Source organism: Mirounga leonina, unplaced genomic scaffold, assembly GCF_011800145.1.
Source record: "Mirounga leonina isolate KUSES-001 unplaced genomic scaffold, KU_Mleo_1.0 Mir_94, whole genome shotgun sequence".
NCBI lineage: Eukaryota > Metazoa > Chordata > Mammalia > Carnivora > Phocidae > Mirounga > Mirounga leonina.
Window position 1 is genome coordinate 6340936 of NW_023270855.1, and position 24467 is coordinate 6365402.

Sequence of the window (24467 nt, forward strand, 5' to 3'; positions counted from 1 at the left end):
ATTTAGTAAAAAATACATTTCTTTGTAAATAACGAAAGTATTTACAGGTACAAATGCAGTGACAGGTCTAATAACTACCATGATTCTTGAGTAGTGATCAAAATAATTGGTATTTAGAGATATCGGTCATAACTGCAGTGTGAATCAAAAATCTCTGCGATTACCTTTAGTAACAAAGTCACATGTGTTGTTACTACTGTAGCCTGTTGTCATGGTTTATGACTGAGGAGATGGCAAATTTCACTTAGAGGCTAGTGAAAGTAAATATTAATTTTATTTCTCATCTTAGTTCTCCTCTGGCTTGAAAGGAACTCAGGCTGGGAGTCCCTGACTTGAATAGCACCCTCTTTCTGGCCCCTGCCTTTTGGGCCAGATGAGGTTAAACTGAGAGTTGGTTGCTACCTGGAGGCTCAGATTTTCCACTGGGCTGAGGAGAAAGTGAAGAGTATCTGCTGGTACCCCAGCCCCACTTACATATAAGCCTTGTAATTGTTGCCTATCTTCTGGACCCGGATATCATACTTGGCGTCAATAAAAGGCTCTGCTGTGGCATATGTCTGGGTGAGGGCCACCACACTAGCAATGTCCTGGAAGTCGTAATGGTTTTCCACTTTGACCTAATGTTGGAGCAAGGCAGAGAGGGAGAAAAGGAGACATACAAATACATATACTGAGAGTCACAAGAGCTCTGAGCCTCTAAACCCATCGGGATGTTATCCATCCAGTTGTAAACCTGGATGCCACATCTCCCTAGGACACCCATTGTCTCTAGCTTCCCCTCCTAGAGCTCAGGAGCCTCACTTGCTACAAAGGGCCCAAGGGCCCAAGCAAGTGGCCTGTGCTCTGCTTGTTGGAAGAAGTCTGTTTGGGTAACACTCATGACTTCAGAGGGGCCAAATCGTCTCCTTGGAAAGACTTCATGGGGAAAGGAGGCAGAACAGTTCATAACCAGGCTCTTTAAAAAGTGTCCTTCTTCGCCTCAACCCCAAAACACAGCAAACCCTTACCATGGCCTTACCTTGCCCATGCCTGAGTGAGCGTGGCCAATCTTCACCACCACAGGGAATGTGGGCAGTGTCAGCTGAAAGCAGAGGAGAAATGAATGAACTGGTCAGAGTGTGCCTCACTCTCTGTGGAATCTTACAAATATTTTTCTTGGTAACACCCTTGGAAGGGTCCTTTAAAGAACTAGCCCAACCTACTTGCTTTACAGATTAAAAAACTGAGGCCCATAGAGTGACAGTGACTTGCCTAAGGTCACAGCATACTAGTAGTAGAACTGTAAGAACCCTGCTCTACCACTTAGTACTCTCTACATCTTTAAAATTCATTGTTTCAACTTTCTCTGCATTATACAAACCCTGGGCAGGACCAGTCCTTAGCCAGAGAAAAAGAAAGAAAGAAAAGAAAGAAAGAAAAAGAAAGAAGAAAGAAAGAAAGAAAGAAAGAAAGAAAGAAAGAAAGAAAGAAAGAAAAGAAAGGGAGAGAGAGGGAGAGAGGGAGAGAGAGGGAGAGAGGGAGGGAGGAAGGAATGAAGGAACGAAGGAAGGAAGGAAAGAAGGAAGAACATCTTTGAAAGGGTGAATTTTGTTGTATGTAAATTGTATCTTAGTAAACCTGAATTTAAAAAGGAATGTATCTTTGGAATCTTAATGTCCCTTTTGTCATGTACCTTTTAGTACCCTCCCTTTCCCCTTCAAATGTCCAGCTTCTTATACTGAACCTGGCTTTTCTCCCTCCCTGTCACAATGTCATCAGAGCTCAACACCCCAAACTCACCATCAAACACAGCTTAGGATGCTAAGGCCTCTTTCTGCCCAGTTTGAGGTTTGGAAGAGAGCTAACTTAAGAATTCAACATGTTTATCTAATTTGAAAGACATCCTTAAAAGTGTAAACTCTATCTTGAGGTAGCCATATTTTAACAGAGGGACAATAGAAACTTAAAAGGAGAACTACCCTCCAAAGGCAGGATTTCAAGTGGTTACAAAGTGGCGATGGAGGAAGTACTATGGTAGAGTGGAAGGAGCACTACACCATATGTCAGAAGACCTGCATTCTAGTCCTCTCTGCCATTAGCTTTCTGAAAGTCACTTTACCTCACTGAGCCTTTGTCTTCACATTTGCCAAATGAAGGGACTGGACTGGATGCCTTTCAAGGTCCGTCCAATAATAAATACATCAGGCTCTATCTTGGTTCGGGTGTTATATGAAGAATCAACTTGGTCACCAAATCTCATCTTTCTCAATCAGACTCAGCTCTCTTTCGATTTCCTTCTTTTCAAACATCACTACCACATCAAAATAAGAAGATATCTTTCGGAAAAATTAAAGTTAACTCTGATAAAAATTCAGATTCCCATGGGAGTACCTGACCTGAGGATTTCAGTACTCCTGGCTGAGGCCAGTTGAAGCTGGGGCAAAGAGCTTCAAAGGGCCTTGGAAACATGTAGTTCAAGCCTGGAGAAGAAAGTGAGCCCAGAGAGGCAAAGGTTGCAAAGCTACCTTGTGACAGAATCAGAACCCAGCCTTCCACCTTCTAGCCCAGCACTGTGTGGAAATATCCTATAATAATCTCATGGGTCCCTTTCTATTTGGAGACTTGGAGCACTATGCTCTGTCAAGCAGAGCAGACAAGGCTCTGGTTGCAGTGACCCCATGTGCCTTGCTTCTTTGTTTTCTAGGCTGTTTCACCGTCCATGAGAAGACATAGTCTCTCCAGTGAATAATGACTTGAGATAGGAACCAGTGTAGCCTAGGATCTGGAGAGGGCTTTGAAGTCCCAGGTTTGCCCTAAGTGATGGGGTATCCTGTGCTTTGAGCCCCCACCAAGAGAGCTCTCCTCAGCCATCTGCAGAGTCTGAGGCTCTGGATATGGGAAAGGGTTTCTAAAGCACAGACTGCTTTCTCTGACATCTCTCCCCACCCCCCAGCCGACTGCGCCAAGACACACACACACACCCCAACTTTCTCTGTCCTCTTCCATTACTGTTTGCTGTTGCTTTGGAGCCTCATAAATAGGGCATTGAAAACACTTCCTGCAGCTGAAAGAAGCCCTGAGTAGCTTGTCTCATTCCCAGTGTGCAGCTCAGCAAGGGGTCCGTCCTCTCTGTCACTGTCTCTTTTGCCTGTTGTAATTCCGTCTGCCTCTCTCTGACTCTGCCTGTCTCACTTTCTGTTTGTGCCTCTCCTCACTCTTGTTCCTTCAGTGTGACTCACAGCCCATCCTCTTTCTGCCCTCATGCATTTGTCTTTGTTGTGCTTTGTCTTTCTGCCTTGACACCATCCTCTTTCCCCGGGCTTTCCATCTACTTCTGTAAGGCTTAATTGCTTGGGCAGGGCAACAGAGGCTAGCGGCCTCTCTCCTGGCTTCCCTCTTCCTTTTACTGAGCCTGCCAGTCAGGAGGGCTGCGGGTCCTGCAGCCGTGGGTGGCCTACAGCCAAAGGAGGGAGGAGCCCATCCGGGCGGGATTGGCCCTAAGTCCACCTCAAAAAGCCTGGGGCGAGGGGCGCAACGCGTTCTGGATGAGCCCCGGAGGGCCGGTTTGGTCAGAGAGTCCCCGCAGGCTCAGTCGGGGCTTTGCAGTGTCATGCCCCGGAGCCCCCGGACGGCGCCGAGCTGGGCGCTGTTGCTGCGGCTGCTGGCACTGCTGCGGCCGCCGGGGATGGCTGAGGCGTGCAGCTGCGCCCCTGCGCACCCCCAGCAGCACGTCTGCCACTCGGCGCTTGGTGAGTCCGGAGGCCCGACAGGTCCACAGCAGGGGGTGGGTGTGTGGGTTCGGTATGGGGCCGAGCTGTAGACCTGGAGTCTGGAGGGAAAGGGAGGAGATCAAATACTGCACCAGTTGCCTCCCACTGGGGCAGATGGGTCGGACAGGGCCGGCGCCATAGCAACCTTGCAAGCACAGAGCCTGGTGGACTTGCAAGGAAATGAAACACCGTGTAAGGGAACCCCATAGCGACCCCCTCTCCCCTGCCTACTGCAATTATGGACTTGAATGACAAGTCACGGGAGCTATCCAGTGATTATTCTGAACTCCTGGATGCAGGGAGGGGGAGCTAGGGGCCAGGGGACTGGGCTTTCATTATAAACATCCCACTCTGTCCGAGCCTATAACTGATGTTTACTCCATGCACCACCCCCACACAACACACTTTTTGCCCTTTCTCTTTCCTCTGCCTGAAATGCCCTTCCCCCATACCCTTAAATTCCTGGCAGACTCTTATTCATCCTTCAACGTCTTACTCAGGTATCTCTTCTTCTATGAAGACTTCCTGACTTCTTGGTGCTACCACGGTATCTCTAGCAAAAATTTTTGTACTCCCAGTATGCTGTGCTGTTATTCTTTGTAAGTGTATTCTCTACTGGACCAAGAGTTCTGTAGGATGGGAGACCCTGTCTTAATCATGCTTGTGGACCTAGTACCTAGTGTTGGGCCAGGCACATAGAGAGAACTTTATAACCAGTTTTTGATTAATGCCCAAATGGCAAGAGACAAACTACTTCTGTACAGGGTCAGAACATATTTATTAATTCAATAAACATTTACCAATATCAGCTCTGGGTAGGCTCTCCTGAAACCTCAGCTATATAGGTAGAGGACTGCAAACTTCAAGGGGCTCCTCCTCCCTCCTCTACCCTGATGTCCACCTTCAGCCCACTGCAGTCTGGGCTATGGAGAATTAGACTCTCAAAACCAGCAGGTAAAGTATAGAGAGATTATAGGACCCAGTTGGCCTGAGGAGTTTGGAACTTCTAACAATTGCAGAGGAGGAGTTTCCAGGACCCCACTTTTACACACATGGCCCCCCCCACCACAATCCAACAAGACCTAAACCCAGAATTCCCCTATAAAATTCTCCAGGGGCCCAGGTCATCCAGATCCCAGATGGACTGCTTCCACAGGTTGTTAAAGGTCCCCTCTTTTCTCTTCTTATGCAGCCATTCGGGCCAAAATCTCCAGTGAGAAGGTAGTTCCTGCCAGTGCAGACCCTGCTGACACTCAAAAAATGATCCGGTATGAAATCAAACAGATAAAGGTACATGGGGATAGGACAGGGCATTAACCCCCTTGGGCTGCTGGGAGGAGTGGGGTCTGTGTACTGGGAGCGGGGCTGGTAGGCAGGTGACCCGGCTCATTGATCCTGGGGTATTTATGCTGAAGTGGAAGTGGATGACATGTTGGGAGCAGGGCCCACAGGCCCTCAGTGTCCATCCAGTCCTACGGCTGCCTGTGTGTGGGGCTACTAAAAGTATTCTCACTGGAATAAACCAAGGTTTAGATTTTTTTAAAGAGAGAAATGACCCAGTTGGGCCATCTGTGTGTACCAAATCCTGAACTAGACTTTTGCTTAGTTTTTTTTAGATTGAGAAATGAGTTTTTCCTGTTAAGATATAAAGTATACTCACTGACCCAACACTGCTTTTTTTGTAATTGCCTTTCAGATGTTTAAAGGGTTTGAGAAAGTCAAGGATGTTCAGTATATCTATACACCTTTTGATTCCTCCCTCTGTGGTGTGAAACTAGAAGCTAACAGCCAGAAGCAATATCTCTTGACTGGTAAGTTAAAGACCAACAAGCAACCCTAACAGTCTCTGTCCTAAGGAAGGCAGTCAAGAAGGAGCCAGGGCTGTCCTTGGGCAGCAAACTGAGCTAGGTGGCATTTTCTCAGGCAGAAAACAGAGCTGTGTTACTAAGAGCCAGCCTCTGAGTTGGGAGGAGCCGTGGTAACCTTCCTTTCAGTGCAAGAGTCTTCATTACAGTGATCTTGGCCACTGCTTCACTACTTTAAGGACAGTCTGCTCTCCCAGCCTAGGGCAGCTGGTTCCATTTTTAAACAGTTTTAATTGATATAAGTTTGATATCTTGAGCCAAAAATCTGCCTCTCTGAAACTGCCCTTTGTGGGTTCAGTTCTGTCCTCTGCCCATGATGATCCTTCAGAGGCTCCAGGACCATATGTATATACACTCTAGCTCCAGGCCTGATGGCCATGGTTCCCAGACCCTTTCCTATCCTGGCCACCTTCTCAAATGGGATATAGCTTGTCCCTGCCCCTCCCTAGCACAGGCCCCTAAACTGGACACTGCACTACGGGTGATGTCTTGGTTTCACAGAGTAAATGAGGATTGTGCATGTGCAACCTTACCCCCCAGCACACGTATTATAGTTACTATAGTCTACAATGGCATTAACTTTAGATAGCTACATTGGGTCATGATCTTGGCTCATAGTGAGCCTCTGTGGCTAAATCACATCACAGGTCATATTCTGGGGGTGCAGTAAAGCACAAGCCCTAACAGGAGGCTTCAGTCTAACAAGTCTCTATGAACTTGGGCCCAGGCAGTTCTCCATACTCAATTGGTTGGGACAGGACAGTTAAGAAACCACACAAGATTATGACTCTGTAAGTGAATGAATGCAATACTAAATTATTTAGTTCAGGGAAAAGAGGTATTTGTGTGATTGTAAACAATTAGGGAAGTTTCACTGTGTAAGTGGGAACTACACTGCCCCTAAAGGAAGAAAAATATTTGGAAAGAAGGCAAGGAAAAGAAAACACAGCAGGTGGGGAGAATAGGAGGAATTTCTACTATCTGTCCATCCATTCAGCAATAATGACCACCCACTTGCTGCCAGGCATTGGGCAGGAGGGTGGAGATTCAGTGACAAGCCACAGTCCTCAAAGAGCTCACAGTCCAAGCTTGGCTCTTGAGAAGTCATAGCCATTAGAAGCCATACTGGTAGGGGCTCCCCAGATCTAAGGATGTGGAATTGTGTTGATCTGGGAGCCTCTGGATAGGAGAGACAGAGGCAGGGCACACCACTGAGCCCTCCAGGTCCCAGGATTAGCACGCAAGGCCACCTCATTCCCTCTGTGTACCTAGCCCTCTGCCAGGCACTGTGGTGCATTGGGGGAGGAGGAGACGTGTTCTCTGCCCTCAAAAATGTCAAGTCTAACTGAGGGTGGGGATAAACAACAAATACAAGTCTACTGAGAAGTCATCAGTGGTGCCCAGGCTTTTCAGGAGAAGGCACAAGGTCTTTTGTCTAATGTTGAAAGCCCTTGTGACCAGAACACTGCCGACCTCTCCAGCTTTGTCTCCGGCCATGTGTGAGTGACAGCTCCCAGCTCCTCATTTCCCCCAGAGCTAAACTAAACTACTTGCAGTTGCAGAAGGTGTTCTGCTGCGCTGCGCCCCTCCACCTTGCACAGGGTAGTCTCAATGTCCAGAAGTCCTTCCCCTCATTTGTCTGGCAGGAGAACTCCTACCCACCCTTCAAGGCCCAATACAAGCATCATCTCCTCTGAGACACCTTCCTTGCCGCCCACCCCTTCCACAGATGGAGATAATTGTGCTTTGTTCATTGTTATACTGCATCTTGCATATAATCACACAACAGTATAATTTTTGCCTACTTATCTATCTGCCCTCCTGGTTATTAAGCTCCTTGGGGAAGAGATTCTGTCATATTTATTTCTGTATTTCTGGTACCAAGTCATAGTAAGTAGTTGCTCAGTGAGTAATTGAGTGACTGAGGTTCTAAGAGAGGTGTGGGCTAGGGTGGTCAGAGATGGTTTTGAGGACACTGTGGTACTGAAAAGGGTCTTTGGAAGCTAGGAAAGAGTCTGATAAGTAAAGAGGGGGAACTTTCCTATGGGGAAGGGGAGAGACTTACCAAGACAGGTATCAACGGGGCAGGAGATGAGGCTGTGTAGATATTGGGAAGGGTTAGAAAGAGGAAGGGACCTATTATTTATGGAACCTTCTGTGGGCCCAAGCTGTGCTGGGAACTTTACAGACGTTCTCTCATTTAATCCTGACAACTTACTATTTTCATCTTTGAGCAGAGAAGTTATGTGACTTTCTTAAGGTCATACGGCTGTAAATGAGAGAAAAGAAGGGGGTTGTACCAACAGTCTGCCTTTAAAGCCCATGTTTTTCTCTCTACACCACACTAAAGGAAAAGGTCTTCATCCCACAACTCTCTCTCATACAAACATAATCTGTTAATATATTTGATATAAAAATTATAGAGGCTTTTCTGGTTCTTTCATTGAGCCCCATGTCACCACTGCCACCAAGAAGTCATTGAAGAAACTGCAATTCTGGGCTCTTTGAGGACCTGGGCTCTTGGAGCTCCATGAGCATATTCCTCATGCTAGGTCTTCCTCCATTCCCCTTGAAGGTCAGATCCTCAGTGATGGAAAAGTCTTCATCCATCTGTGCAACTACATCGAACCTTGGGAGAACCTGTCCTTTTTGCAGAGAGAAAGTCTGAATCACCACTACCATCTGAACTGTGGCTGCCAAGTAAGGGAATATCCATTTGCAAGGTCTTTTGGGGGTGGGGGAAGGGTCTTGAGCCTTGTAGCCTTACTCTTCATGTATTCCTTCCTTTGTGCATACGTTTATTCACTTACTGTACTATATTTGAAATCTGCCATGGATCAGGCACTGTATGAAGTTGGGGATGGGAAAGCAAGATGGTCCATAGTCCATGATCCCAAGATGGTCTATGTAAGTCCATACTTACATTTTGGCTGGGAAGGTGGCCATCATTTAAAGAATAAGATAATATAGCTACCATTTAAAGAGAGTCTACTTTTTGCCAGACCCTGTAATGGTGTATTTATTTAAAATATTTAATTTAGTCTTTATAACAAATTTATGAAGAGTTAAGATTTCCATTTTAAGGTGAAGAAATTCATGCTGTAGGAATTGAAGTGATTTGCTCAAGGTCAGTGGTGGACTAAGGACCTCAGGCCTGTCTGACTCCAGAGATATCATTTGAGAGGCAATACTATATGATAGGAGATAGGGGAAAGGGAACTCAGGAGGAAGTCTGGGGACTAGGAAAGGCTTCAGGAGTGAGGGGCATTTGTGCTGGGTTGTAAGGATATGTAGGAGTCTGAAAGGCAATAATGGAAAAAGGACACCCTACTCACGTTGATGTTGTGTGGCTATGACTCTAGATTACCACCTGCTATACAGTTCCCTGTACCATCTCAACCCCCAACGAGTGCCTCTGGACAGACTGGCTGTTGGAACGGAAGCTCTATGGGTACCAGGCCCGGCATTATGTCTGCATGAAGCATGTTGATGGCACCTGCAGTTGGTACCAGGGCCGCCTGCCCCTCAGGAAGGAGTTTGTTGACATCATCCAGCCCTAGTAGGGGCCAGTGACCATCACATTCTTTCAAGCATCGTGAAGCCCAAGCCAGTTCTCCTTCCCTGTGGAGCTCTGGCTGTCACCACCTGCCTCATCACTGCCAGTCAATGGAAAGTACCAAGTGGATGGTCTGGCTAGTGTTAGGATAGGGATGGGGCATGTTATAGCTTGTGTCCAAATGCCAGCTCAACACCTGTCAAGGGCCAGGGAAAGTAACATGACTTTTCTAGCCAGCCTTCAGCCCATCTCCCCTGCCTCCCAAACCCTTTTAGTCTAGCTGAAACCTGTTATTGAAAGTTTTGACTTTGGCTTAGTCTGTTTTCTAAAGCCAGAACTATTCCTTTTTCTCCCCAGGAGAGTGTGTTTTCTCTTACCTTAACTGATCTGATAGGGGAGAAAGGGTGATTATTACACATATGAGATACTATAGCCTTGTGATGTACAATACCAGAAGGTGGATTCACAGAATCAGAAACAAGCTGATTTGGAGGAATGAAAAGAACAACCCACTATGGCTGTATGCCCTTTACTCATGTCCCAACTCATCCTAATCCTCTCATATACTTTCATCTGTTTGGGTAGACACTTGGGGAATACAGAGTCACTCAATGTGAGACCTGCAATGACTTAACCTCCCTCCACATTCTATAATCCCCTGTATACCATTCCTGGCAGAGGTTCTGGCCCAGTTAACATACCTCTTTGGACAAGAATAGACTTAGGTATTGTCTCTCCAGGTTAACTATCCTTAATGCCCTCAACTGATGTCCATAAAGCTTCTCCTCTGTTTCTTTTAGAAAGTCATTCTCTACTAGATTACTGTCTTTATTCCTAATTCAGAATTTTTTTTTTAAGCCAAAAAAGCCTTTCTCTTGTAGAGATGAAATTCCCCTTTAGCTTTTGACACCTCAGAGAGAGGACAATTGGGGGCAAAAGATGGTAGATGGGGAACATATTTTGCAACTGTTACAACTGTTTTCAGTGGTTAGCCCTGCTAGACTTTATGGCAGGAAAAAAGCCAGCTTTGTTCCCTGTCTGCCCTAAAGTTCAGTCCCCTCATCACTGTGTGTTAGACTCCCTGAGAACTCCAAGCACAGACCCCTTAGTGTTCCTTAGATTCTGCAAGGCTTCCTGGCTTGCCCTGAAAGGGAAAGCCCTTATGTTCATCTCAAGGATTTATAAGGATGAGGTCTTAAAGTTCCAGAGCCTCTCCCTGGCAAAGATGAAGGAGGTAGTTCTTTTCAAGTCCCAAGGTTACTATTCATCTTTTTTGTGTGGTTTGCTAATAAGCAGGGCCATGCCTTATATGCCAAATGAAAGTTCTTGATTCACAGAAATGGTTCAAATGGAGATCCCTTTTGGAGTAGGGAGTGGGAGGGGGAACAAACATGATCTCTGTCCCACAGTACAACACTGGAATGCTATGACAGAGAGTCTCCATTGGTGGATTAAGCAGGATCACCAACTGACCAAGCAGGCCTGGGGCAGAGGATGTAGGGTCAGAGAGGAAGAAGGGAATTGAGCTAGACGTTGTCATAAAGGAAAAACATTAGCTGTAGCCTCTGCACCAACCAACCATGCCATCTCTCTGCTCCTTCTGACATCCTAGCATGGCCTCAGAGAAGGCATAGTGTTAACCCAGTCTTACCGCAATCTTGAGGAAACCAAAGGAATGGAAGGGGCTGGTGAATAATTATAGGAACAACACCTTAGTCTGAGGAGTGCTTCACACTCTTCCAGAAGGCTATTACTTAATCTCACTTACATTTTATAAGTACCATATTAGATATCCTGGTCAGGAATAATTATGCCCATTTAAATTTCCTATTGAAAAACTCACTCACCGGGCATCTAACTAGTCCAGTGACATGTGGCAGGGCCAGGGCTAGAACCCAAAACAGTAGGATCTTCTGACTGTTGATCCATAGATTTGTTACTTTCTCAACTTGATAAAATGCCCTTGTTTCTGCTCTTCCCTATTTGGTCAGCAGACTTTGTAGACAAGGGGTTATCAATTAAAATTCAGCTGCTCTAGCCCCACAAAGCAGGTCCACAGTTCAATCCCAACAGAGTCTCTGGGGTTGAAATGCTGAGGCCCTCTTTAGGGCTCCATAATCACCATGTGGCTCAGAATGTAAACAGCAGAGGAACTAAAGTCCCCACTCGATCACCTACCATCTCTTTATGGTTGGGGTAGTATGTCTGCTCAATGAGTGGGAACTTTTCTCCTCCCAATGTCTTGTAGATGGCCACCAGCTGGGCAAACTGCAAAAGAGAAGTGAATGTTTCAGCTTATCTAGACACTGCAACAGACAGACAAACATCAGTCTATCAAACAAATATTTATTGAGCATTTGCTCTGTTTGGGACTTTGTACAAAACACCAAGGATATAAAAGAGGTGTACAATTCTTATTTTTAAAGAACGCATGTGTTAGTTGGGGAAGGGAGAGCGAAGGCACTAACAGTACCTATACAATTTTAATGATATTTCATTCATTCCTCATATCAAATTGATAAACTAGGTATTTTATCATCTTTATTTTACACATGAGGCTCAGAGACAGTAGAAAAGGTGCCTGAAGTCACAGACCTGCAAAGAGGTGAAGCTGGGATTGAAATTTGGATCTCTAACCTTAAACACTTGTATCTCTAAAGATGACAATTGATAAAGCTAGATAGGTAACATGGGGACAAGTCTTGAAAGTTCAAATGCTAAGAAAGGAATGGTAACTGTTTTCTGCAGGCAGTATGGAGTCATAAGAATTTGAGCAGGGGTCATGAATAAAGCTGTTCTTTAGGAAGATTTTGATGCTCATGTTATGCAGGATAGATAGACCTAGTCTCTCTAGGACTTACTACTCATCTAAGAACTGAAATCACTAGATCCTTCACCTAGGAGAATCCAGAACAACTCTATGAAGAAGAGGTAAGAGGTGAGGTACACATACTTACAGTGTGAGGGTTGAAAAGTGTTTGGCAAACATCTAGCACCCCCTGGAGTCCCCTGCCCCCACATTTTATAAGTGAAGAAACTGAAGCCCAGAGGGAACACTTGCCCAAGGTCGTATCATAGTTGAGCTGGATTCATAGCCAGGCCCCTTTATTTCCAATCTGTAACTCTTCCTGCTCCTTCACATGGCTGCCTTTCAGACTCTGCAGAGACCATGCTCTTCCCGTAGGAAACACACAGGACTTTTCTGCTCAATCCATTCAAACACACACCCACCCACACACCTATCTCCAGTGCACTGGCAACAGGGGTAATCCAGCATCTTCCCTCTAGTGCTACTTAGATTAGTTTACACTCTAAATCACTGATATCTGGAACTGCTAGAAGGAAAAGTTGCCAGGTCAATTGCCTTCTATTTATCAGAGAAAGGAAAGCTAACATTTTTCAAAAGCTCAGGTCCTATTCTCTATAAGAGATGTTGGTAGATGAGACAATGGGACAGGGAGGTATGCGGAGAGGAGTAGAAACTTAGAACTGGGCTGTTGGAAGACTGGGTTAGAGTCTTCTGGTTCTTGTTCTGCTTTTAACTCGCTAGGTGTCCTTGAGCAAATGATTTCTCCACTCCAGGCCTCATTTTCTTCATATATAAAATGAAAGGAGTGAATTTGATCAGTTCCTCAAAATTTTTACCATAAAGGAACATCATTTTATTATATTTCCTCCCAAACTCCATTATCAAACTCTAGTTTAAGTGATCATATATTGTGATCCTTTTGTTGGCAAGGATAGAATTTTATTATTTTTGAAATGCTGGAAAATGTTGGAATTTCTGGGTCACTCCCCTTTGTGACACAGCTGGTGACTGTAGATCTTGAAGGCCTCCTCCAGAACTGAAAGTATGAATCCGGGACTCTCAAGCCCTCAAGGTTTTGTTATTGAAAGAGACTTTTAGAGAGTCTCTAGACCAGACATCTCATTTTACACATGAGGATACTGAGGCTAGAGAAGCAAAGGAAAGCATAGGTTCCCAGATCATGCCTGGAATTGGGAACTGCACTAGGACAGCAGCCAGGGAGGTCTCCCTGCCCATTGCATGCTCCACTGTACCCTGCTGTCCTCGCTATTTGGTTTTTCAACTTGCTTTGACTGTCAAGATCAACCCCTCAGACTTTTCTTGCCCTCTCTGATTCTCTCCATCACTCCATCTGACCTTTAAGTCCTGCCTGCCCACCTTGGCTGGCCTGGATTCCTTTTCTGCCCCTGGATACCTGCCTGAGCTCCCAAGATTCTCCAGCATCGCCAGCGAGCTCATGCCAGCTCTGCCTAACAACCTCTGTCCTGCTGCAGCCCACGCCCTGGCATGGCACCAAGGCATGTGGGGCCTTATCTTTCCAGCATGTGGGAGAGTTACACAGACACCACAGCGATGCCAGGAAGGCCCACGGCAAAATCCCAGAGTCCTGGGACAACAAGACTAAAATGGCAGCCAGTTCCCAGGCACTAGTTAGGTCCCTGGGAGTTCACCCTACCCTCCTCCACTTTATCTCCAGCAGTCCCTATCTGCTCAAGGTACTTAGCTTGGCATCTAACCCCTGCCTCCTTGGAAACTTAGCACAAGCACACAGTTACCAATTAAACAAATGTAATATCTGATAAGGGTTATTTCCTGTATGCATAGACAAAAGAATGGATTTAGGAGCTAGGGGTGGTGTTGGCAATGAATAGGAAGATAATGTTCATTATCACCACTTCTTCAGTGAATCGGGAAAGACTTCTTGGAAGAAATGAGATTTCAGGATCAGTCTGAGTTTAATATGTTATCCTTAGCCCTCCTGGAAATAAATGCTTTAATTCAACTCTTGTGCCTTTGTCTCTAAAAAACCCAGATGGAGTGCTAGGATTTTTAGATAAATTTGCAGCAATATGGGATGGTGGCATTCTTGCTTTCTCTGGAATGCTACCTTCACTGATAGGGCTACTTCTGCTTCCAAAACCCCAGGGCACAGCCTGCCCTGACCAATTTATAATAGCAGATGTGCTCAGAGACACAGTAATGCAAGGTAGAGCCTTAACAACCCCACTGAGGTCTCCCCTCATACCAAGAGCAGTCACAATAAAGAAATATAGAAAATATGAACAAAAGTCATCATCTCAGAGGGACCCTCCCCTCACAGTCACCAAATTTGTTCACTCCCATTAACAAGCAGAGAACAATATATAAAATGCCATTAGTGTGGCAGCTGCTTAATGAAAATGAAGGGAGAACTTGGTGTCTGGCCAGGGAGCCTTGCTGTTCTCATGTGATGCCAAAGGCAATGTGCTGGGATTGTGAATGGGTGAGAATGTGAACCTTCACCAGATCCCAGATCCCAGGAAGGGCAAGGCCCTAGGCATAGGCTCACTGATCCTCCCACCCTGGCTTCTGGCATAGTTTTGGAACATGAAGGAGGGGGCTATTTTCTTTAAGAGATCCTAAATACTAGGGGACTATAACAACAAGGCTGGCAAACTGGTGGCAGGTGCTTTACAGAGAAACCAGGCACAGAGAGGTTTACTTAGAAGAAAATAACTAGCAATAGCAGAATCATTCTGTGTGGCCATGAGGGAGCCAAATTCTAGCAGGTATTGAAAGGGTTGGGAAGGAAAGAGCTAGGGCTTATGTGCAGTAGGGAAGGTTGAGAGGGGGTCCTAGAAAAGAAACTTGGTGAAGGCCTCAAATATGCTCTTCTGTGATTAGTAACACATTCAAATCATACAACTCTTTTAGCTTGTTTCTGCAAAACTCTAGGATTCTTAGATGCCTCAGGCCAGAGGCATCTGAATGAGTGATGATCAGGAACCCAACCCTCCCTCCTCAACCACAGCAGCTCCCACTGACTCCTCACTCATTGGTCTTTCTCTTACACTGTCAGATCTCCCTGGTTTCCAAGGGAATGGGAAAACTGTGAGTTCGGGTGTGAGGAAGAGATCAAAAGCAAAGGTGATGGGTCCATCTGGTTAAAAAACACCCTCTCGGGCGCCTGGGTGGCTCAGATGGTTAAGCGTCTGCCTTCGGCTCAGGTCATGATCCCAGGGTCCTGGGATCGAGTCCCACATCGGGCTCCCGGCTCAGCGGGGAGCCTGCTTCTCCCTCTGACCCTCTCCCCTCTCATGCTGTTTCTCTCTCGCTCGCTCTCTAAAAAATAAATAAAATCTTAAAAAAAAAAAAAAAAAACACCCTCTCTGGGGCTCCTGGGTGGCTCAGTCGTTAAGCGTCTGCCTTCAGCTCAGATCATGATCCGTCCTGGGATCGAGCCCTACATCGAGCTACCTGTTCAGTGGGGAGCCTGCTTCTCCCCTGCCTGCTGCTCCCCCTGCTTGTGCTCTCTCTCTCTGTATCAAATAAATAAATAAAATCTTAAAAAAACCCACCCCCTCCAACTCCCTGGGTGGTAAAGAGGCTTGGGGTCTGAGAACTTCAGAGTGACCCTTGGCAAGCCAGGGTGATAGCTGAAGTGGTTTTTGAAAAACAAGAGGAAGAGGATGTGATTGGGAGCAGGTGTTTCCTTCTAAGAGGGCAGCCTGGAGCAGCAGTTATAGGAGCTGGGTCCCCACTGGCCTCAGGCCTTTCCAAAGAACATTCAGAGGCAAGAAACAGGTATTTTTATTCTTGTATCTTATATGGCTGAGGGCACAGCTTGCAGACTTATAAGGACTTCTTTACAGAATCTTTGTGTGACTTTGTTGTGAGGCCAAAAGTCTACTCTACATCAAAGGCAGCCCAGCCCTTAATGATAATGTTTTATTGTGAGAGCCCACCCTAACCCATGTCTCATCTGAAATTCCTCTCACATCCTCTCAGCTGTGCCTAGTGCATCTTGATTACCAGTGGTCCCTCCTGGGGGACTGGGAGATACAGGACCTGGATCCTACCCTTTTACCTGGGAGGAAGGGGGCCTCACTCACCACCCATGGCTTGTCACAGAAGTTGTAAATGGATTCCAGTGAGTTGATGCTGGGGAGGCCTGCGTACTGCATGCCAATGACAAGGTGGCGGAAGTCCTCATTCTCTGCCATGCCGAATGCATGCTGCCGGATAAGCACAAAGTCTGGCCGGAAGGACCTGGTAAAAATGTAGAGGCAAGTTTCCCATCAACCAGCCCCTCAGGTCATATATCATCTTGTCTCCTATTTCCAAAGCCCTAGACAGAGAAGGGGTATTAAGGGTCACCTGATGTAAGCCCTTCATTTTATTATTCTTTTATGGACTAGGAAGTGAGGTATTATGGCACCTCTTAAAGGAGATTTAAGGAACAGATGCCTGAAGTTCCCTTATTCCTCTGGATTAAGCACTGTCTTTTTCTAAGGTACAAATCCCCTCAGGAGGGAAGAAACACTTTCAGACCCTCACATCTTAAATGAACAAGAATTTACCTGGTCCCTTTGGGGCAATAAGAGAGCAGAAGCTCCTTGTGGCTTCAGAGTTTGTGCTCGAAGAGCGCCCCAGTAGACTTTGAAGACATATTTGCCTGACTTCACCACCCTGCCACAGAGATCCCTGATCTCAGTGTCCTGTTCTGACTCCTTAAAACTGCTCCTTAAAAAGCAATGCCCTCATCAGGCCCCGAGAAGAGCAAGGGTCCAGGATGGCTGAGAACAGATGCCAAACTTCCCAATATTATTCTTCCAAAGTGTACACTAGGGAGGGGTGCAAATATTTCTCGAAGAACTGAGGTTGAGCAATGGCTACAGGAAGCACTGGAAGTACAGAATGTTCCCATGCATGGGAAGGCTCCCTGCGTTTTCCCTCCAGCCAGCAAAGCTCCTCAGCTGCTCTATCTTCATGCCCTGACTCCAAGGGAACCCCACCTTCCCAGAGAGTCAGTTCTGTAGCAGCATTCTCCCTCAAGGCTCTGGAGCCTGCCAGTTTCATACCATATGCAATGACCCACCAGGTTCTCTGCCCAGGCACCCATTCAACCCCTACCTACAGCTCCAGTACCACCTGGGCTCAGAGATCAGTCTTCTAAAGTGAGGGTGGAAGAAGCCCTCCTCAGTCACTAAAGGAATGTAGCATCAAGTCAGTGTGGCTGTGCTGGAGCTGTTCTGATCTCCTTGTGCCCCAGTTCTGGGAAACTGGCCCCAGGTGTATGCTTGATTTTCCTCTGAAAACTGTATGCCAGTTATAGGAACTAAGCCCTAGATTTCCTACACTGGCCAGCTCTTAAGTTCCTACACATGTACCTAGAAGGGCCTGCCTTAGTTTTGCCAGATCCCTCTTGGCACCCTTCTATGACCTTTCTGTCACCACCTACTTGTGTCCATGCATCCTTATGACTCACTCTACCTGCAGTTGGAGGGGCCCATCATTCTCTCTTGAGCTCACTCCCCACTTGGATGGACATCTGTTTTTCGGTCCTCCTCATCTCTAGGATGGAGGAGTTTACATTTCCTCTTGTTAGGTTCCAGACACCTGAGTTTTGCCTTCCCTGTCACTGAGCCAGTTCCTATTGGACATCAGAGACCTCAGTGTCAGGATGCTGTAGATTGAGGTAGGGAAGAGGATGAAGTGAAAATGCTTCCTGGCGCAAGATTCTGTATCTGAAAACCTGACACCATGCTGAGCTCCTGGGAAAAATGACACTGTGGAAACTGTTTTTCCCCATCTGGAATTCTTGTTACTTCCCTCACAGAATTATTTTATTAAATTTGATCACATCTGTAAGTTACCCAGCACACTACCTGGCCTGTGAGTGCCCTGTACCTGCAAATTTTCTTCCATCCACAATGTCCCTTCCAACCTAGACTTTCCTGACTTACGAATTCCCAGGACTGAGGAACATAGAAAGAGTACAGGGCTGGGAGTTAAGAGAATTCACATAGAAACACAAGGGTCTGCTACTAACTCACTGAGTGAATCTAAGCAAATCAATGTAAAGTAGGAGGTTGAACTAGATCAGAGGTTTTCAAACTTTTTTTCTTTTTAAAGCAATGGAATCCTGTTTTCCAGGGAAAATACATACAGCGATAAAAGCACAAAAATCACGCTGGTGGAAGTGGGGCTGGAATCCTAGAACCCCTCTGGTAGGAATCTGGTCACCTCTAAATGAGTCCTGCATCCTTTCTCTACCATTGGACTAAGAGCTCCCTGAGAGCGGGAGCTGGTTTTCTCTGCCTTCTTCTGCCACTTCTACGTCTACACAGCATACATCATTAACTCCTGTGCTATATATATGGCACTGCCATTCCACTCTGACACTTGACTTTGAAACCACCTATGCAAACCAGAGACAGTAACTCTGAAGACAGTGACAGTGACCCTGAGGATAGAAGGGACCTTACCGGACAACCTTTGTGCCATTCCGGAGCACCTGCATATCCACAGCATAGGTCCCATCTGCATGGGCCACCAGGTTGAGCTCTGAAAATACCGCCTGGAAAATAACAGTAGGGGATTAAGAGGGTAGATTTCATGTTATGTGTTTTTTGTTTGTTTGTTTGTTTACTACAATTAAAATTGTAAAAAAAAATTAAAAATAAATAAAAATAACTGTAGGGAAATAAGCCCATTGTCCTGGCTTTGCCAAGTTCTCCACAGAACATCAGCAGCCCTCCCACCAAATATTTATTCAGTTTTCTAAGCATTTTCACAAACTGATTTCATCTCACTTTCATAGCAACTCTGTGAGGGAGGAAGGACAGAGATAATTCTCCCTGTTTACCAAAGAAGCAGTTAAGTGACTTTCTGGACAAAATTTATTGTTGGCAGAGACAAGAGCAAAGCTCAGGTCTTCTGACAACTCTGTGCTGCCTTTCTATAGAGAGGGAATGCACACTGGGGCAACATGCCCTCTGTCAGTCTCAACATAAAAACACTAGATTTTAGTTTAGGCAACTGGGTGTTACTTCTGCTCTGCCCCCAGTTAGCTCCATGGACTTTAGGCAAATCACTTGTCCTCCTGGGGGTGGGGTAGGGGGAGGAAGAATTTCTTTCATCTATAAAATGGGAATAATTTTTAATCAACCTTGCCTATACAACAAGTTGTTTTAAGAACTGAATACAGTAATGAGTAGGAAAATGCTCTGTAAATCACAGCACACCGTGTAAAGAATGATGAGTAACTTCTATTATTACACAGAAAGTACCTGCATTGTTTAAACTGGACATCCCCCTCTCCACACAAATGGACTTAATTTCTATTTATCAGGAAGCAAAGGGTAGAGGAAGATTTAAAAAAAAGGGGGGGGGGGCTTTCAGGACTTCACTACATTAAAAGAAGTAGGGGTGTGTGTGTGTGTGTTTTAATTCTCTCTGAAGTGTAGCTTCTTGCCCAGAGTAGGCAGCATTGGAGGCTGCAAAACTGAATGGCAGATATGTGCCAACCCAGGAATATCATGCCATCAACAACATGGAGTTGTGGCCAGTGTCCCAGGAAGACATTCCCCTAAGGTTTTCCTCAGCCTGAGAAAGCAGAAGAGAGCCCTAAGAACCACATTCCTCACTACTTTACAGACACCAGCACCATGAAAAGAAGTCAGGGAAGTTAAAAAGCAGCCTTCACGGCCATATCTCATAGAGAGAAAAGCCTCAGGGAACAGGGTGAGGGAGAGTAGATGGAGGGCCTGGAATCCAGTGACAAACACTGTACTCCACTCTGAAGACTAGATGATTCACTCTGGGATGTCAAGAGAGAACAGTGATGATGCAGATGTAACTCTGGGCTTTTGGGTAATTACCTGTTCCACTTTGATGTCATAATCTCCAAAGACTTTTTTACCCCGGAAGCACTTGGCCCTGGAAAAGGAAAACAAAAACAAAACCAAAACCAAAATCAAACCAAACAAAAAACACGCAAATTAGTTTTGTACAAGTGTTTGAGATCAGAAATTTACTATCATAAAGAAGAAGACTACAGCAGGCAGACCCCAGAATGAAAGTCAAGAGACCTGGGATAGGGTTGGACCCTAATTCAACCTAGATCATCATGAGAGATCCTCAAGCAAACCACTTCCTCTCTTTTACGCTCAGTTTACCCATCCATAAAATAATCCAACGCACTTTTTCACTCCCAGGTTTTGGGATTTTATAGTATCCTTTGTCTTTGGGCTACAAAAGAAGTTTAGAAGTAGGAATTTCCCTAATGTGATTCCTGGTAAAGACCAGGTCAGTACCACACATCTCTACACTTTCCTTATCTTCCCCCATCACTCTGATTTTCTAGTTGGGTTCTACCCTTGGAATTTTAGTTTTCAAAGAAACTGTTACCATTTTACCTCTTCATACCTATACTTCCAAAAAGGATTTGAGGCAATTAATAATTTAAAAGGCAAATATAACCAACAAAGTAAGGATTAAAGGACAATCAGTGAATGACAGAGCAGAAAAGAAATTTTAAAAGGTAGGAGGCTAAGAAAAGTTACTATAATTGAACACAAAACCTATTCTGTATTTCTGAATTTCAGTCAAGAAAACTAGTCAGGCTTAGTTATACAGTACTTACTATCTTCCTATCTTGTCACGGATCTAAAGGAACCTCACATTAATGCATCAAGGACTTCAGAGCACCTTGTAAGTAGTCTGTGTTTATGTTTACATTGATATCCATTTCTACTTTGCCCTTAATCTCCCCCTCTCCACCCCCCAAAAGATTTTCTTACCCATCCGCTTAGGCTAATTCTCCACATGTATAAAAGGCCTTTCTACGCTATACCTGTTAGTGAGGTTGGTCTTTCCCAGTGCTTGAAATTTCAAATTAGCATATTTCACTGGAGGTTTCTAAAAGTCCCTCTCCAAAATAAAGGGATAAACTAACATTTATTGGGCATAATGTTCTAGGAATTGTGTGCAAGTTGCTTTCAAGAACATCTCATTTAATCCTAATAACAATTTATGATATAGGGAGAAAGTTCTTCAGTTTTGAGATGAGGAAACCAAGACTCAGAAGGGAAAAATAGTGTATTCAAGGTCACATGGCAAGTTAGTGACAAAGCCAGTATTCACACCCAAGTCTGAGTCCAGTGCTCCTGGGGCTGTATAGTCATCTCCCTTTGCTGATTCATTCCCTTCATCTTCACTCCCACCATTACAAAAACTGACTTGTCACGTGTGCTGCATTGCATGTTTTTTTCCCCATTTTCCTTCTTCCGCTCAAAAGGGACTTGATGTTGTGAGCACTAGTTCTACTACAAATACTTCCTACCCTGGTTCCTGTGAACTACCCAGGACAAGGCCAAGCTATTTCCTTTCCTCTCTGCTGGAACAGTCCGTTCTAGGAAGTTGTCATTTGTCCTATCCAAGTCCCTGGCCACCCTCAAATTGTTCCTCAGAGGCAGTCAGCCATCCTGGAGCTGGATCACTGAAGCCTATCACCCAACCTTTGCCCCAATAACTCACTAAGCTTCATCAGCTTGCTTCCAGGACCCTGTTCAACATTTATAGCTCAGCAACCATCTCCAGCAAGGGGCCTGTACCTTATCCTGTCCCTTTGGCTACTATTCTAACTTATTTACGGACTTAAATGATAATCTACACATGGCACTATCACTGCTCTGTAGATCTTAGACTCCGTAGGCCTTTGTTCAGGACTAGAAAAAAGGAGAAATGCAGTAAATGACCCTGGAGGTTCCTTTCTTGTATTGACAAGGTGTGTCTACCTTATTACCCGCAATTGTCTTCCTGATGCTTCCTCCTATCTTCCTGTCTCAAAATAGCTCCTGTTCTGTGAGGTAAGTCTCAGAGACATTAACAATAACCTCTCATTCTGTATGATACCTTGCACTTTCAAAGCACATTCCTTGCCTTATTTGTTCCTTACAACTTAGTGAAGCAGCCAAGGCAGATAACACTGTTCATTGGACTGATGGAGAAATTGAAACCCAGAGCAGTGAAATAATATGCCCAAACCACAGAAAAGTTCATAGGAGCTAAGCTTAGAACTAAGAGTTTACATCTAGGTGCTTATGTGTTGCCAAGTATTTTAATTCACTCACTTATTTTGTGAGTTTACAATACTGATATTGAAGTATATTTATAGATTCTGGCTGGGTTTATCTGCCACTTCCTGCACCTCCCCATTGACAAAGTTGGCTAATGATACTGTTTTCATGCCTTCTCCCCGCCCCCACCTCTCCAATGACCTTAATGCCTTTTCCTTAAGGTAATTTGTCCTGTTGAAAATCTTAGTCTGTGTTTCCTGACTCCAGGTCACTGACCTCTGTTGGCTGAGCACAATCTTTTGGAAAAGGACCTAAGATGGCAGACAGATGGGGCACAGAGCCTTCTTCTGGACAATGAGCACATTTTCCTAGCTCTAGCCCTTGGAAATTTAGGTTCCAGGTATTTTCATGAAAAATTTTGTGACTTATAAGCAAGTGACAGAAGTACCTCCTCATACTAAGAGAGCACTGTTAAGAGCACGTGTTAGAATCCAGGGGAGTTGTGAATCACAGGGCTCTGAAATTATAGTCTGGGTGGGAATCCTAGATGTACCCTTTTCTGGCTCTGTGACCTTAGGCAAGGGGCTTAAATTTAAAAAAAAAAAAAAAGTATGTCATATGGTGAAATCAATCAATCTACCTTCAAAAGTACATAAAAGAATAAGATAAAAAATAAGTTTCTCCTTTCTCATTTCTTTTTCATCACACATAATCCCCACAATCAGTTGCAAGCATATTCTTCCAGTGTGGGGAAAATGTCTGCACACATATATGCTTCAAACATACATGTAGCATCATGCTATGTAAACTCTTCTTTTTTGAACCTTGATTTTTATTGCACTCAAAAATACATCTTAGTGATATGCTTCCAGCACATACTGATGGACTTCTTTCTTTTTAATAGTTGTATGAAATTCCATTTGAAGATCATATAGTAATTTCACCAATATATATTGGTGAGCATTTAGATTTCCAGTTTGGGGGTTGTTTTTGCCATTATAAACAGTGCTATAATGGCTAATAGTTAAGAATATATCCATAGCAGGGGATCCTGGGTGGCGCAGTCAGTTAAGCATCTGACTCTTGGTTTCAGCTCAGGGCATGATTTTGGGGTCCTGAGATCGAGCCCTACATTGGGCTCCACGCTGAATGTAGAGTCTGCTTTCTCTCTCCCTCTGCCCCTCCCTCTCTTCTCTAAAACAAATAAATAAATCTTAAAAAAATATATATCCAGGGGCATCTGAGTGGCTCAGTTGGTTAAGCATCTGCCTTCCGCTCAGGTGATGAGGTCCTGGGATGGAGCCCCACATCGGGCCCCTGCTCAGTGGGGATCTTTCTTCTCCCTCTCCCTCTGCTGTTTCCCCTGCTTGTGCTCTCTCTCTCTTTCAAATAAATAAATAAAATTTTTAAATATATATATATCCATAGAATATATATATCCACAGAATATATATATATATATATATATATCTCCATAGAAAAAAAGAATACATCCATAGGATAAACAACTTATTTTTTCCAACTGTACTGAGATATAATTGACAAATAAAATTGTATATATTTAAAGTGTGCATCGTGATGACTTAATATACCTATACTTTGTGAAATGGGATTACCACACTCAGGTTAATTAACACATCTATCACCTTGCATAGTTACCATTTTATGTGTGTGTGGTGAGAACATGCAAGATCTACTCTCTTAGAAAATTTCAAGTATACAATACAGTATTATGAACTATAGTCACCATGTCGTACATTAGAAGGATAAACAATTTATTGCAGAATTGCTGGTGCAAGGAACAGACACAGTTGCAGTTTTTACTGATATTGCCACACTGCCCACCCCCCCATAAGGAAAATATACCACTCTTCTCAGTGTTTGAAAGTTTGGGAAAGTTATTTCACCTCCCTTAGTTCCCTTCTCCTTCCTCTAACCCCCACAGTTCCTTGCATAAACTGGGCACAGAGGAGAACTTTCTGACTGGCGGTCTTGTCAAATCAGCCCAAATTCACCTCCTTTGCTCAATCCTAAACAGAACCCAAGATGTACATCCTTGAAGCACAGACTAAAAATATCCATGGTGCCTGTGTTGTTAATTTCCCCCTATTGTAACATTTTCTTAATAAGCCTAGCAGCTGAGGATCTATGTGAGTTTAATGGCTTGCAGCTTCCTTGATGGGCCAGGCAATGAACCATCTCACCTTATTGCTAAAATGAGTAGAGGCTTCTAGATTTAACTCTTCTTACTCAAGGCAATGAATACGCTCACCAATTCCTATCCAACCAGGGCTTGTGAGGCTGAGGAGCATGATTTCAGACACTTCTCTGCTAAGGCTGCCTCAAAACTTGGCCCAACTTAGGCAAGCCCAACTTAAATTCTCCCTGTTTTATGCATGGGATAATGGAGAAGGTCTAGAAATAGGA

The 24467-nt window shown here is 44.8% G+C and overlaps 2 protein-coding genes across 3 annotated transcripts in view; one reads left to right on the top strand and one right to left on the bottom strand.

Moving 5' to 3' along the window:
* SYN2 (synapsin II) overlaps window positions 1-24467 on the bottom strand; it is a 189560-nt gene that overhangs the window by 28483 nt on the left and 136610 nt on the right. For both annotated transcript variants that reach the window (XM_034997232.1, XM_034997231.1), the window contains 6 exons: window positions 19842-19899; window positions 18447-18538; window positions 16071-16227; window positions 11349-11438; window positions 1019-1081; window positions 475-617 (listed from right to left, as the gene is read on the bottom strand). In XM_034997232.1, the coding sequence (XP_034853123.1) occupies window positions 475-617; window positions 1019-1081; window positions 11349-11438; window positions 16071-16227; window positions 18447-18538; window positions 19842-19899 (603 nt within the window). The remainder of the gene's footprint in view (window positions 1-474; window positions 618-1018; window positions 1082-11348; window positions 11439-16070; window positions 16228-18446; window positions 18539-19841; window positions 19900-24467) is intronic.
* On the top strand, window positions 3091-11155 carry TIMP4 (TIMP metallopeptidase inhibitor 4). Its single transcript, XM_034997233.1, has 5 exons — window positions 3091-3728; window positions 4942-5039; window positions 5446-5560; window positions 8190-8314; window positions 8977-11155. Exons 1-5 carry the CDS (start codon window positions 3590-3592, stop codon window positions 9172-9174), a joined length of 675 nt encoding a protein of 224 aa, XP_034853124.1. The 5' UTR covers window positions 3091-3589; the 3' UTR covers window positions 9175-11155.

Coding starts and splice junctions, on each gene's coding strand:
- TIMP4 (XM_034997233.1), top strand. CDS start 3,590: ATGCCCCGGAGCCCCCGGACGGCGCCGAGCTGGGCGCTGTTGCTGCGG. Junction 5,561..8,189: donor GAAGCAATATCTCTTGACTG/GTAAGTTAAAGA, acceptor TTCCCCTTGAAG/GTCAGATCCTCAGTGATGGA. Junction 8,315..8,976: donor ATCTGAACTGTGGCTGCCAA/GTAAGGGAATAT, acceptor CTATGACTCTAG/ATTACCACCTGCTATACAGT.